Source organism: Halyomorpha halys, unplaced genomic scaffold, assembly GCF_000696795.3.
Source record: "Halyomorpha halys isolate HHAL.00 unplaced genomic scaffold, Hhal_1.1 Scaffold576.1, whole genome shotgun sequence".
NCBI classification, from domain to species: Eukaryota; Metazoa; Arthropoda; class Insecta; order Hemiptera; family Pentatomidae; genus Halyomorpha; species Halyomorpha halys.
In genome coordinates this window covers 292,770-306,342 of record NW_027116645.1, presented here as the reverse complement: position 1 = coordinate 306,342, position 13,573 = coordinate 292,770, and the positions used below count along the sequence as shown (strand labels likewise).

At 32.8% G+C, this 13,573-nt stretch overlaps 1 protein-coding gene across 1 annotated transcript; it reads left to right on the top strand.

The window, feature by feature from the left end:
* Positions 1-317: 317 nt before the first annotated feature.
* On the top strand, positions 318-1,472 carry LOC106684372 (SERPINE1 mRNA-binding protein 1-like). Its single transcript, XM_014426418.1, has one exon. The coding sequence runs from the start codon at positions 318-320 to the stop codon at positions 1,470-1,472; it is 1,155 nt and encodes a 384-aa protein (XP_014281904.1).
* The last annotated feature ends 12,101 nt before the right edge of the window (positions 1,473-13,573 follow it).

Below are 13,573 nucleotides of genomic sequence, written 5' to 3'. Positions count from 1 at the left end.
TATAGCTTCATAATTAGTAATATATATATTTTTTTAATTGTTTATAATACTGTTATTTTGTTTATATTCCTCATTAACACTGTCCATTGGCGTGCTAAAGAAAACCCAACTAACCCAGAATTTGGTTTACATTAATAATTAATATCAACTAACAAATTTGTGCATTCTCAATGTAAGCTGCGGTAATTAAGGACTAACACAACCCAGCGCAACCATGTCAATAATCTAAATTATCTACTCAATTTCTTTTCTAGGGAAGGCAAGGTGTGACTGAATAATTCTTTCTTCGTCCATATAAAGTTTGAAAAATAGCTACTATGGCTCCTAACCAGTATACGATCGGCGTTACCAAGAACAAATTCGCCCTTCTAGACGGCGAAGAAGAGGTAGATCCTCATGAACTGCTGAAAAAGCAGGAGAAAGAGAAGGAGGAGAGAAAAAAGGCAAAGGCCCTCGAAAAAACCACTAAGCCAGCGAAAGGCAAAAAATCTAATGGACAAGGAACTAAAACATCAGGCAACTCCAAATCACCACCCAACACCAAATTGGGCTCTACTGCACCAAAGGAAGCTGCCAGACCTAGATCCATCCCAGTGCCAAAGAAAATTGTTAACTTAAACGAGAAAAACCAATATAGGCCAAAAAGGAAGTCTTCGAGTCAGGAGGAGTCTTCGAGCTTGGAACGCGACAGGGAAAATAAAGTTCACCCGGATAACAGAGCTAATGTAAGCTCAGGATCCGAGAGCGGAATGCCCGACAGAGTAAGAGATAAACGTAACAACGGCTTCTCAAGAGTTTTTGTCCGAGGAGGTGGGCGAGGAAAACCTGGGTTCGATAACGGTCGCAAGAGGGAGTACGACAGACGATCAGGGTCAGATAAGACTGGCGTGAAACCTGTAGACAAAAGGAGATCTAGCGGTTCATTTAACTGGGGCAATGCAGAGGACGAGATCTTAAACGCCCAAGTACCGCAACAGGAGCCTAAGTCTCCCGAAGGTTCCCAAACTGCCGAAAAATCAAAGAATATTGAAAAGAACGAGACTGTTAAAGCGGAGGAAGGACAGGCTGTGCCGACAGAGGGTGAAGAGAAACCAGTCCTTACCTTGGACGAATGGAAAGCTATTAGGAACAACCGATCGAAGCCTAACTACAACATCAGGAAGCCAGGGGAAGGTGAAGATCTAACTCGTTGGAAGGATATGATCGTATTGACAAAGAAAGATACAGACGAAGAGGAAGACGAGGAATTGGAGTACGGCGAGTTCCCACAGCGGGTGGGAAGGCAAAAGAGACTTGAGATCGACGTACGCTTTAATGACCGTCAAAGACGTGGAGTCCGTGGTAGCCGCGGTATGCCAAGAGGCCCACTCGTCCCGTCCGGCGGCTCGCCGTCCGGCCAACAACCGGCGGTCCCGGCTCCCAAGGTCGACGACGAGGCTGACTTCCCTTCTTTGGTCAAGGCTAAAAAATGAACTGTTCTCAACTTTTGGTCATCTTGGTTTAATAATCTTTTTATCTTATGGAGTAAACAAAATTGTACTTTAATATTACAAACAGTTCCTTTAAAACTTTTATTTGTTCTTACAACTATTATAGTATTATAAGTAAAATGTTACGAACATTGTAGTAACGACATTAGTACAATAGGATATAGTCAAAAATTGTGTGAGCCAATGAACTGAGTGCCTTGCTTTAGTTCTAAAAATATGTCACATATTTTTCAAATTTTTAGTTTTTATATAGCATGCGGTTATTATCAATTCAATATAAATTAAATGTTGCACATTTGAAGCTCAGATAAAGATTTTGGCATAGTCAAATATTACTTAAAAAGTAATTTTTATCTGATATATATTTTTTTTCAGTTTTAGTGTTAGTTTTCCTTTGCGATGTTATTTGGCGTATTGCCAGGTTTAAAATGTAATGTTATGAACATATGCCTAAGGTTACCTGATCATAGACTGTTTTACATTTAGAGCTATCATAAGAACTTATTATATGTGTAACTAATATCTTACTAAATGCTTAATTTATTATAAAATTTGAAAGCTTCAGTCATATTATCAACATACGACTTGTAAGTTATATGATTAGACGAATACTAAATTTTGTATTAAAAAAAAATTATAAAAAAATCACATTGTACTATGTTATAACATGTTAATCACTGTTTATTAAGAGGCATGAAAACAACTTATATACATGTATTAGCCTCTATTATGTTTAATTTTGTATTATATTTTTGAAATTTTTCTTTAAACAAAATATGAGCCATTTTTCCTTTATTTTGTTTCTACACTTATACAATTGTTCACAATAATTGATATAATCCCAAAAAAAACAAACAAATAATGTGCTAAATTTGTTAAATGAACTTTTTTAAGATTATTAACTATTGTGATAACTTTTAGATTGTAACTTGTAACTTTAAATGAATTGAATGTTCCTATTACACATGTGGGTTTGTATTTTTTAAGTGACTACGAGTTTATAATAACCGAAAATGGTCACATTATGTTTTCAAAAACTTTATTTCTTTTGTCATTTTCAGTTGTATTTAATTAATAAGAATTTTGTTTGATTTATTCTTCATTTCTATAATTTGTGTTTATCAATTAGTTAATAAAGGCAATTTTGCTCCGCATTCAGTTGTTTTTTATTATATATATATATTGTTAAGGAAAATTTATACCCTTTTATAACCAGAAAAGAGTCCTGTTATCATTTGAATATTTTCCATTGGCAAATGCAGAATTATCAATGAACTGCTAACCAATTCAACTCCCTTATCATCCAATTTCCGCCCATTAATCCTTATCTGTTAACATTCCCCATTTGTGATAATGCTAACAGCTGCATTGAAAGGACAGGTGACCTGTATTTAAAAATAAAATAGGCTTTACCCACATTATGCAGTAGAATGAGTACTTTATTTTTTATTTTTTTTTTTTTTTTATTGAGCATGGTAGTTATTCATATAGTTTTCTAAATTTAAAAATGAAAAATATTTTTGTACTGTTTATTTAAAACTGACTCACATTCCTGTGGTTTTAACCTACAGCCTTTGTCCAAATTTCGTGTGAAAAAAAAAAGGTCAACATATCACTGCTTTTCTTGAGTATTGGCACTTCTTACAAAAAAATAATTTTTGCATGTTTTTATTTAGAATTAAACGTATTCCATAGATAGTACCATCTACTGGGGTCATTCTACAGCCTTTTCTAAAGCTATTAGAATTGTTACAAAATACAAAAAAAATTTTTTTTTGCCAGATGTGCTACATTATCTTGTATTAGTAAATACATGAAAAGCAGCAATTTGTTGTAATATATAACAAAAAAATATACTTCAGAACATTGTATTTGCATGTTGTATAGTAAATAAATAAATACAGTTTTATAGCAGTATATTAAAAAAAAAAAAGTAATTGAATAGCAACTAAACAGACTTCTGATTTGATGAAACTACTGAGTAAGGTAAGTTTATTATTTATGTTAAATTTGTATATTTTTCGCAATAGATATATTAGACATTTGTGGTTGTTTGGAACAAAACTGGTTTTAATAAACTTAAATAAAAAATAAAACCAATCAAAAGAAGAACAGAACAAAACTAAAATAAATAAACAAATATTAAACATTATAGTCTTTAAAAATATTAGAATCTAAAAAAAAATAACGAAAAAATAGCTAACAACTGTTTATTTTATTTTAAGCTGACGTTTGAACTCACGATATAGGTGGTTACTGATTTCGGAGTTTCCGTTTACACATCCACCTAACATCTGTAATGGAGAACTACACCGTGGGTCGAAACTTCAGAATAAAATAAATAAACTGTTAATAACTATTTATCTTCCTTCTGAATGATGTAAGCATCCATTGAAATAAAAAAAAATTACAAGAACTTAGTAAAAGATGTCATTTAAACTTTTCCTTTATCCAAAAATAAATTCTGCTTTTTTCCGTGTTAAATTAAAAAAAAAATGGGCGTGGCTGGTTCTGATTCAAAACTACTCAATTAATCCATTTCACCAAAATGACGGTTCATGCCTTGCTTGAGTATAGGTTAGGTTAGCGTCAGTTGTCTTCACAATTAACTACAAGATATTATTAGATGCTTTCTCGGCGAAGCATGAAGCATTAGTGCCGCTAAAGCATGGAAGCACGGAGCAACGAAACCGCCCTAAACTAATTGGGTTAATAATTGCCAATTGTATTGTTGTTATCTCATTCTACAAAACTGAAAAGCCCGTTAGTAGATTTTGGTTTTATTATATTCAACTTATTATTTTACAATTAAATTTTTTTTAATTGTTTTTATTTTATAAGGTTATTTAAGAAATTAACTTAAAAATTAGTGATACAAAAAAAAGTTTATTAATATTTGTTAAATAGCTCGACTATTCTGTTGAAACAGCAAATATTTTAATGGTTACCATGGAAACAGTAAAAACTGGAGTCCCAATTTCCAGTTCAGAATAATTATTTATTTATTTGTTTTAAGAAGAATTAGGCGTGGAACTGCTTTAAGAATCACTTCTGGGACACACTTAGCCTCTATAAAGTAAATAACCTTACTTGGGAGTTTGTTGACCATTGCCCTATTCCATAAATGTTTGCCTGGAAACAGTACATACTAGGGTTTATACAAAAACCGACATTTTAGAAAACCGGTTTTCGAATAGTAATTTTTCTAGAAAACCGGCTTTAACCGGTTTCGAATTTTTATAAAAAATATTTTTGCTCGAATATTCTGTAATTCGAACAAAAAATTTTAACAGTAAATTTAGAGTGATTAAAAGCATTTTTTGACTGAAATTATTTACTGTTCAAGTTTATTGATAGTAAAAATTTTGTATGCAATTTAGTAGAACAAAGAAATAATAGTTGACCAGGATTGTTGTTTATGCATAATTTTCACATATAAGGATGTAAATATTTTTATAATAGTGTTCGAATAAATAAAAACAATATATCGTGTTGTGGGTTCGAATAAATAAAAACAATATATTTTCATATTTTTATAATAACCATATTATTTTTTTAATAAACAATGTTATTAGATACAGATGGATACTTATTAAAAACAATTAGAAAATATATAACTGTGTATTATATAATGTAAATTATAATCAAAGCCGAAAGACAAACAAGACTAAATAAAGTTTATGCATACACACTTATTAAAATCAATTTTAGTTTTAAAGACAATTAAGCAAAGCACCGAGTATTTTCTATTCCGGGCTATTTTAATACAAATTTAAATATTCTGTTTATTTTTTTGTTTAATGAAATATAATTTCAGAAAACAGAGGACGTCCATCGATTTGCTATTTAGCCGTGTCCTTAATTTATTCACAAAATTCCCCGAAATAGAAAATACCCTCGTGTTATTCATATATTGAAAACCGATATTTTCTACTAAAAAAACCAGTTTTCGAATTTCATAATTTTCTCCGGGTTTTAAAAACCGACAAAGCCTAGTACATACAAATACAAAGTACCTAACTCAAGACTTTTCAAGGTTTGTTGTAAACATTTGTTTTTACATTTAAAAAACCCTTGGTAATTGTTAGATTAATTTAACCCGTGAGAGGTGTATGCTTGAGCAGTTTTCTCATATTAGGAAAAATGAACGTCTGTATTGTCATAGTGTTTCATTTGTTATTTATACTGTTATATTGTTTACCTTCCGTTAACTCTTTGATGTTATTTCTGCTTGTTTATCTTACTCCCTCTTTTACTTCCCACTTATACTCCTATAATTTAGCTTTGCCCTGGCCTCCTCGCAACGGTAAAGTGAGCATTTCTCTCACCTGTACACTCCCAACGGGCGTCTTTTTTTTTCTCATTTGAGCAATCTGCTCATCTGGACATATCCTGAGTTCATTTTTTTAAAATTATGAGCCGAGGCAAGAAGATCTTAGATCGTTTACGAAATCTGGATTCCTTAGCCTCTGATGGAAGTGCTTGCATTTTGTGATGCAATTTACGATTTCAATTCCAAATTGCATTGGAAGCAATCTTAAACATTTTTATCAGCATCACCTCCAATTATATAAAAAAATAGTACGAATCGTTTACCGTGAGATAAATGCTCGCGGGTCACCTAGTAGGGAACGAAAAAGCTAAGTCAAAAAAATTAGCACATTGAACCGAATATAAGTCGAGTTTTTTTTTTTTTTTGAACAGGTGGATTATAATGATTTTCTAAATAAGAAAATTTTCTCTGAAAATAGTGAGGGATCTTGGGGGCCTTTGGCCAAGATCCAGCTATATTTCCCATATTGACACTAAATGTTTAAAACATATTATTAAGTGATCAAGTTTCAAGAATTAATATGCATTTGAATAAAAATATATGTTTGTTGATGTGAAAAGGTATTCGAGGACTCCTGCCTGGAGTTAAGTTCTCCCTAACGGCCTTACTATCAGGAATCATGAAGCCGTCCCTATTATGACATCCAGGAAATCCGACGTGGATGTTCCTGGAGTAATTCGACCAACTCCTCTAGAGGACACAATGATAACAATCAGGAGGACGGTTTCCCACACTGCTTAACAACTTCCCACGGGGTCACCTAATTCCGCCATTTTACACCTGACCTGGGTCTAACCACCGGAGCACTCTATAGAGCTGATTCTCAAATAACGAGTAATTTTAAATCAAAATCTCAAAAAAAAAATATACTTAAATTACAACTAAGCCACTTTTACAAAAAAATTACTAATAAAATTTAAACTATAAATTTATGCACCTATAATCGTGACAATTAGGCAATGGTAAAATAAATTTCACTCAATATTGAGTTACTTGTTAATTTTAAATTTCACGATCTCATTTCATAAGACTAATGATAATTAATCATGATGAAATAAAAAAAAAAATTCTAAACAAAAATCTATATCAATCCATTACAAAAGCTTAATTCAAAACTTGATATTTTATCTTTCGGACGGCTTGTGTAAAAGAAATAAGCTAAATGATAGTCAGGTTTGGAATTCAAGGGGTGTCTTAACATTTTTGAATCCCGGAGGTCATCGAAATTTATCTCTTTTCTGTTTTTAGGTTGAAGTTTTCTTTGTGAACAATGACTTTTTTGCGGAGACATATTGAGAAATCATATACACTGTCTACACGTTTGTCACTTGCCGACAAGTACAAATACTTAGTAAACAAAGGAAGCAACAAATTTTGTTATATGTGCTATTTTGAATCAAATATAAAGTGCTAAAGTTAATTAACAACATTTGAAACAATGTATTTACGCCGAATCGATATAATTCTAAAATAGGCAATATTAAACAACAGTTAATTATCGAATCCAAAGATTGGAGAAATTCCTTAACTAATTAAAACATGGAGAACACAAATATTCATTAGTTGTCTGTTCAAAAACAATACAAAGTGAAAACAAACGTATTCATACACCACATCCTTAGATTTGTGCCTAAAAACAAAAAAAAAATTCAGGCCAACTTGTACTAGCCAATCAAAATCACCCATCCACAAGCTTGTGTATGCACCAATTTGCCAATGTTTAGTAAACGTGTAAAGACAGATTTACAGCTTGTTCTAACACAACAAATAATTGTTGTAAGCTTGCAAAGATTTTTTTCAAGGGATTAAAAAAAACTAGTGTTTTTTAATGCAAAAAAATGGAGGATGGCGATGGACTTATGGGATTAATGAAGAAATGTAAATGTTGAAAGACAAGGAATGTACTATGGAATGCTAATGTCCATGTAATCCCCCCTTAAAAAAAATACATTGTTAAGGCTACTTTACGCTTATCGCTATCTACATTGTAAACAAAATATTAAACGATTGTAAAAAAATATCAGTATCTACGTTTACATATTTCAGAAAAGCAAGCTTTGGTGGTCAACTGATTTGTAAAATATAGCCTGTAATAGAAGAATATTTAAATCTTGAAAATAGTTACGACTTACTAAGTCGAAGCGGTTTGTGTATTGGCTTTGCAAAGAGGTCATAAAGTGAGATAAGCAAAGAGGTCAGAGAAACAGCTGCGGCACGAGCTATAAGGTATCGGGTTGTAGTAGTGGGCGTGGCCCCTCACTGCTAAATATAGCAGTCACAATGGTCCTCCGGTTACCTTCGTCTTGGAGGCAGAGGCACGACCCGTTATTAGGGCACAAAGGACGTCTTGGAAGAAAGGGCTGGAGGAATAATAGTTCGCTGGAGACCGCAAGTCTCTGCTCCCTGTCTGCATTAATTATTGTTGTTCGCTTCTGCGTCGTCAAAGGACTTCTTACTTCCTCCTAGTTCATTCTCTATTCACATTCCAACTAATCCTTTATGCTTTAATTATGCAGGAAGCGTAGGATCACATTACTATGACTATGAAGGCAATTTTTCCAAACTAGTATACTAAAAATCTTCACAAACAGTCTACAAAGATTGCCAACGTTAAGCAAGGGATAAAATAAAAAAACATTAATCAGGTAATGAAAAGTTAAGAGTACATGGTCCGTAAATAAAATAGGTATATAGGTAGGTAAAAAAAAGTTTATATAAACAATCATAAAACCTAAATCAATATAGTAAGTTGAAGTTGAAGGTAAATACAAAAAATATTCGCTAAAATAATAATGAGTAACAAAATAACAAAAACTGAATATTATTATTTAAAACAATAATTAATTGACTAATAAGATATATTAACTGGCACAATTAATAATGCACCGATATATTTATAGATAGTCCGGATGGTGGTCAATAAAGCTACAATATAGTAGAAAAAACTATTGAATGGTAACCAATGTTTCGACTCACTTTGTAGGGCTTCTTCAGGGCTAAATGATTACGATATAGGAATAATATAATATACGATAATAATAGGTACAGCCTTGAGTAATAGAATTGTAAATATAGAACTAGAGTATTAACACACATCACATTACAATTCTATCACACATGGACTGTAGCTATTAAGTTTCCTATTCATTTATACTTATATTTTTTAAATTTCTTAATACTTAATTTGTCTCACTAAGAGATGATGGGTGGGGGTGCAGTCAAATGAAACACAAATAAGTTGGTGTAGCTTATTTAATTGTGCTAACGTTTCGGCTAGAGTTTCTAGCCTTCATCAGGGCTGTTAGCTTGGAAGCCAAAGGTCAAATCAACTTAACTTAATTTATCTCTTTCTTTTAAACCGTTGTTTTTTTTTTAAACGTATTTATCCATTCAAGTATTTCCTGTAACCGGTTTTTTTTTTTTTTTTTTTTATTATATTTTCATCTTAATCTATATGTTATTTTTATTCTTGTAAAATCTATCTAGTTGTTTGTATTGATAGACTGATATACTGCTGTGACTATGAATGATGGTCTGATCTCACATTACCGTATTATATTGAATTTTTTTTGCGGGTCACTGAAGAGGATCTGGGAGGGTGAATTCCGGAGAGCGAATTTGTTGATAGGGTGAATTGAATAATTGAGCAGAAATGAGAGGGAAAAATGGGAGTGAGTGAAACATTTGTATTGGTTGTACAGACCGAAATGGATTGTAAAAGGAAACTGTAGTGGTGAAAAAAAATTGTTTATTATATCCTATTATTGTATATCTTTTTTTTATGATTATACCATGAATATGTAATGTAAATATGTCCGATTAAGGATTGATAAGTATGCTGTGTGAGATAGCAACCTAATGTATTTAGGCAGCATATATGAATAAAGTATTTCTCTTTTGTTCATATAATTTTTGACTCTCTTTTTATATGTATCCTAATTTTCTTGACATATCTTACATGTCTGTATCTCGTAATAATTTAGCCCTGAAGAAGCCCTGCAAAATGGGATGAAACGTTGGTTACCATCAAATAGGATTTTTACTATTTTGTTCCTTTATTTACCACTAGCTAGACTATCTTCCTACACCGGACTGCCCTCTTCCAACATGATATATTAATAATATTTAGGCAATAAGAAATGTTTCATTATCGGTTATTCTTGATGGTAACATTTGTTACTTATTCATTTTTTTTTCTCTCTTAAAATAATGGTTTCTTAGCCGATATATTTTTTTCAAAATATTTAACTCTAAAAATTTCATTTATTACCTTGCGCAATGGAATGAAAGTCTTGAAATTAATGATATGATTAAATATAAGAAATAATTATAGTCAGGTAAATGCATAAACGATTAATAATTAATGCAAAAAATAAATAAATAATGCAAAACTTTCGGTCATTTTTTTGATTATGACCAAGATATTTAATAGACAATATGAGTTAGTTGATTAAAAAATGATTAGTCAAAGAAATTGCGAAAGTCCGCAAAGAGATATCGACAGGTATAAATAGAATACTAGTCAAAATTATTATTTAACTGAATATTTAAAAGGTGATTTGAAAAAACAAAAATACGTTAACAAGATCAAAACTTGGGGGGAGGGGACCCTAGGTCCTGAAGACTTGCAGGGTAATGTCAGCTTTTTTTTTTTCCTGATCCCTCTAAAACAAAATAATACATAAATTAATCATATTGCATTAGGTAAATGAAACATAATTCTAATTAAATACAACCTTTTTCTACTGTTGGTACTCGAAGGAACCCAGTGAAATACTTAGCAGAGGTTTGGTGAGTCCATTCTGTGAGAATGCTACTTAAATATTTGGAGGTCTCTGCGTAATAGGTAAAGACAGCACTTCATTTACTGAAAGAAGACTTTAGCAGGCTTACTCCAGCTTGATAGGGAATACACGAAGTAGCAGCCATTTTGGGTCTCAGAAATCTTTTCATGAAGATAGTTCTTCTGAGCTTGAAACCTTTAACTAGTTTGTATTAATAATTAAGGTTGAAAATAAAATAGCAACGAAAAATCATCCTAATTCAAAGATCTATTAGATACAAGATGGCTGCCACTTTATACTACCTCTATCAAGCCCCTTTAGGCAGGGTATTCTATTCTAAAGTATGCAGTGTGAGAAAAGACGAACTCACATCTTTGAATAAAATACAGAAGACAAAATAGTAGTTGAATCTATGAGTAGAAGACCCAGCGGTACATCGCCGAACCAAGTTCCCAGCGAGCCGTCGCCCGCTGCGAGTTCGCACACTCTTCTCGCTTCCATCTCTACTTGTTCTTCGGAGCCAATTAGAGCAGTGGGGTATCGAACCGCACAGCAGCCGGCAAAACAAACTCTTTATTCGCCAATCAAGATACGATCTGAGATAGTTGGGCAGCTGCGTGCCGGGGGTCCATTATCTTTTGTTTGTTTGCGGAGCACATTTCATTATGTCATAGTTAGAGCTCTCTCGGCCGTGAGTGATCTGGGCTTCAAAGTGATCCGTCGATATGTGGCTCTATTCTCGTCTGGAATTAATGAAACCGTCGGAGGTAATTGGTCCTGACTTCTCGACTGACACAATCGAACTCTACGGGCTATAGAGTTCATTTGAAGTCTGAGCTTGTGTATTGTTCTCGAAGACTTCTCAATTCTTCTATGGTTCTGTATATCCATCAATGCATCAAATATGAAAACAATTGATCCATTAGAACTCACGATGGAGCATACTCAATACCTCAATATTTGATTAATGGCTATCCCACATTATCGTATCTGAGTGAACCCATAAAATTAAGCCGTATATCAGGTTGTGAAGAATACCAGTATAATAAGTTGGGGTAAGTAAGTCTAAATCGGTTTTTACATCAGATCTTCTTTAGCTAATTGACTCATTTTCATTCTTGAAAAGGTTTATATCTTCTCAAATCGGAGATGATTCTTATGGCCAGCTGTTACTCACGTACTGGCTGGAGTTTTTTTAAAGAAAATCTGAAAGCTTTTTAGAACTTTCCTGTGAATTTTAATTTTACTTGCCAAGATAAGAGTTTTACATTTATTTAATGTTCAAACCAAACACCTGAGAAAAATATCTTCTTGTCAGAAGTATTGAGAAGAAAATTATTATTATTATTATTATGTTTGCAGGGCTTCGTCAGGGCTAAATGAAAATAATACAACTGCATAGAAAGTAGTGTTTATTGGCAAGCCATGTGGGATGAAAGCCCGCCAAGAAAATTAAAAACCATCAAAAAAACCACTAAACCATGGACCACATCATACCGTTCCAATCGCAGGGAGGAGGTAGCTATTGCCAGATTGAGAATAGGTCATACGAGTTTAACTCATAGTTATCTGATCAGTAAGCAGCCACCGCCAAAATGTCAATACTGCAACAGTGTACTTACGGCCAGTCACATATTTGAGAAATGCCATTTTTATTCCGCGAACTTGAGTAGATTGGGAGTAGGGCCGAGTGTATCGGATGCTCTGAATGATGACCAGAAGAACGTGGAAATGGTCTTAGTTTTCTTAAAAAGGAATGGCCTTTTAAATAAGATTTAAACCAGAAAATCTGTTATACGTAATAAAAAATACCAACAGAAGTAATTATTTAAATTTTTTTTAGAAATTATTTAAAGTGAAATAGAATTATAAAGCACGAAACATGGGCGTTGATGACCTCAGGGTTTTACGCCCTTAAGCCCCAGACCAAACCAACAAGTAGTGTTTATCATTTTATTTTTTACTTTTTTATTATTGGCTTTATTTATTAATTCACACCTGTGTTCAGGTTGAAGACAACCAGCAAATGTAATATCTTACTATAAATTACAACAATGGCATGATTGAGATCAGCACCCATTGCTACCTCCTTCTGACTTTAATTCATTTAATTTGTTAGCTAGGGAGATCCCTCATCCAGCTTCTTTTTAGTCTTCGGTACGTATTGTTTGTAATGTTCGTGGTAGCCACATCTTGTACTAGTCTATTTGTGTGGCGGTAGAGTTTGTCATGAAAGGTCTTGTATGAGGTGTGCTGTGTTCTGTTACTGGCGTACCGTGAAATCTGACTTAAAGTTTTTTATTGAAATGCTTATAATTTGTTTATGTGAGATTTTTGCCAGTCCTGTAGGTTTGTGAAGTATGTTCAAATGAGTTTCAGTAAATAGGTTTGTTTGTATTCGCTATCTCATTTTAAGGCTTTTTTTTTTTTTAATTGAATAATACTTTTATTAAGTTTGAGAAATATAGTATGCATTATGGCAAAATTGTACTCATAAAAGTCTGGATTTACTATTTATATTGAGTTTTGTATTTCTCATTCTTTTATTGGAGCCTTGTTTAAATTCCTGAAATAGAGATTCCCACCTCCCTCCCCCCCAAAAAAAAAAAAATTGCACTTGATATGTTAATAATTCAACGTTTTACACGAAATTACCTCTTCCGTTTTGTTTTATGACTTGAAGCAATTGTATTCATTTTTGTACTAAACTCGGACTGAACAAAAGTTGAGAGTAAAAGAAAAACCCGTTGTTAAAACTATTAAGAAGTGTATAAATCTTCAGCAGTTGGAAGTTTTATTTTTTTTTTCAGCATTAGCCACGGGAGGAGCGCGGTAACAAGCACTCGATTAAACAGCGAGCTCTTTGTTCTTCGGGAACAATGGCCTCCATTAGGCCTTCAAGAAGGCTATGCCGCGATCTTACGGAGGCCACTCTAATCTTTAGGCAAATATTAATCCAAAAAAAA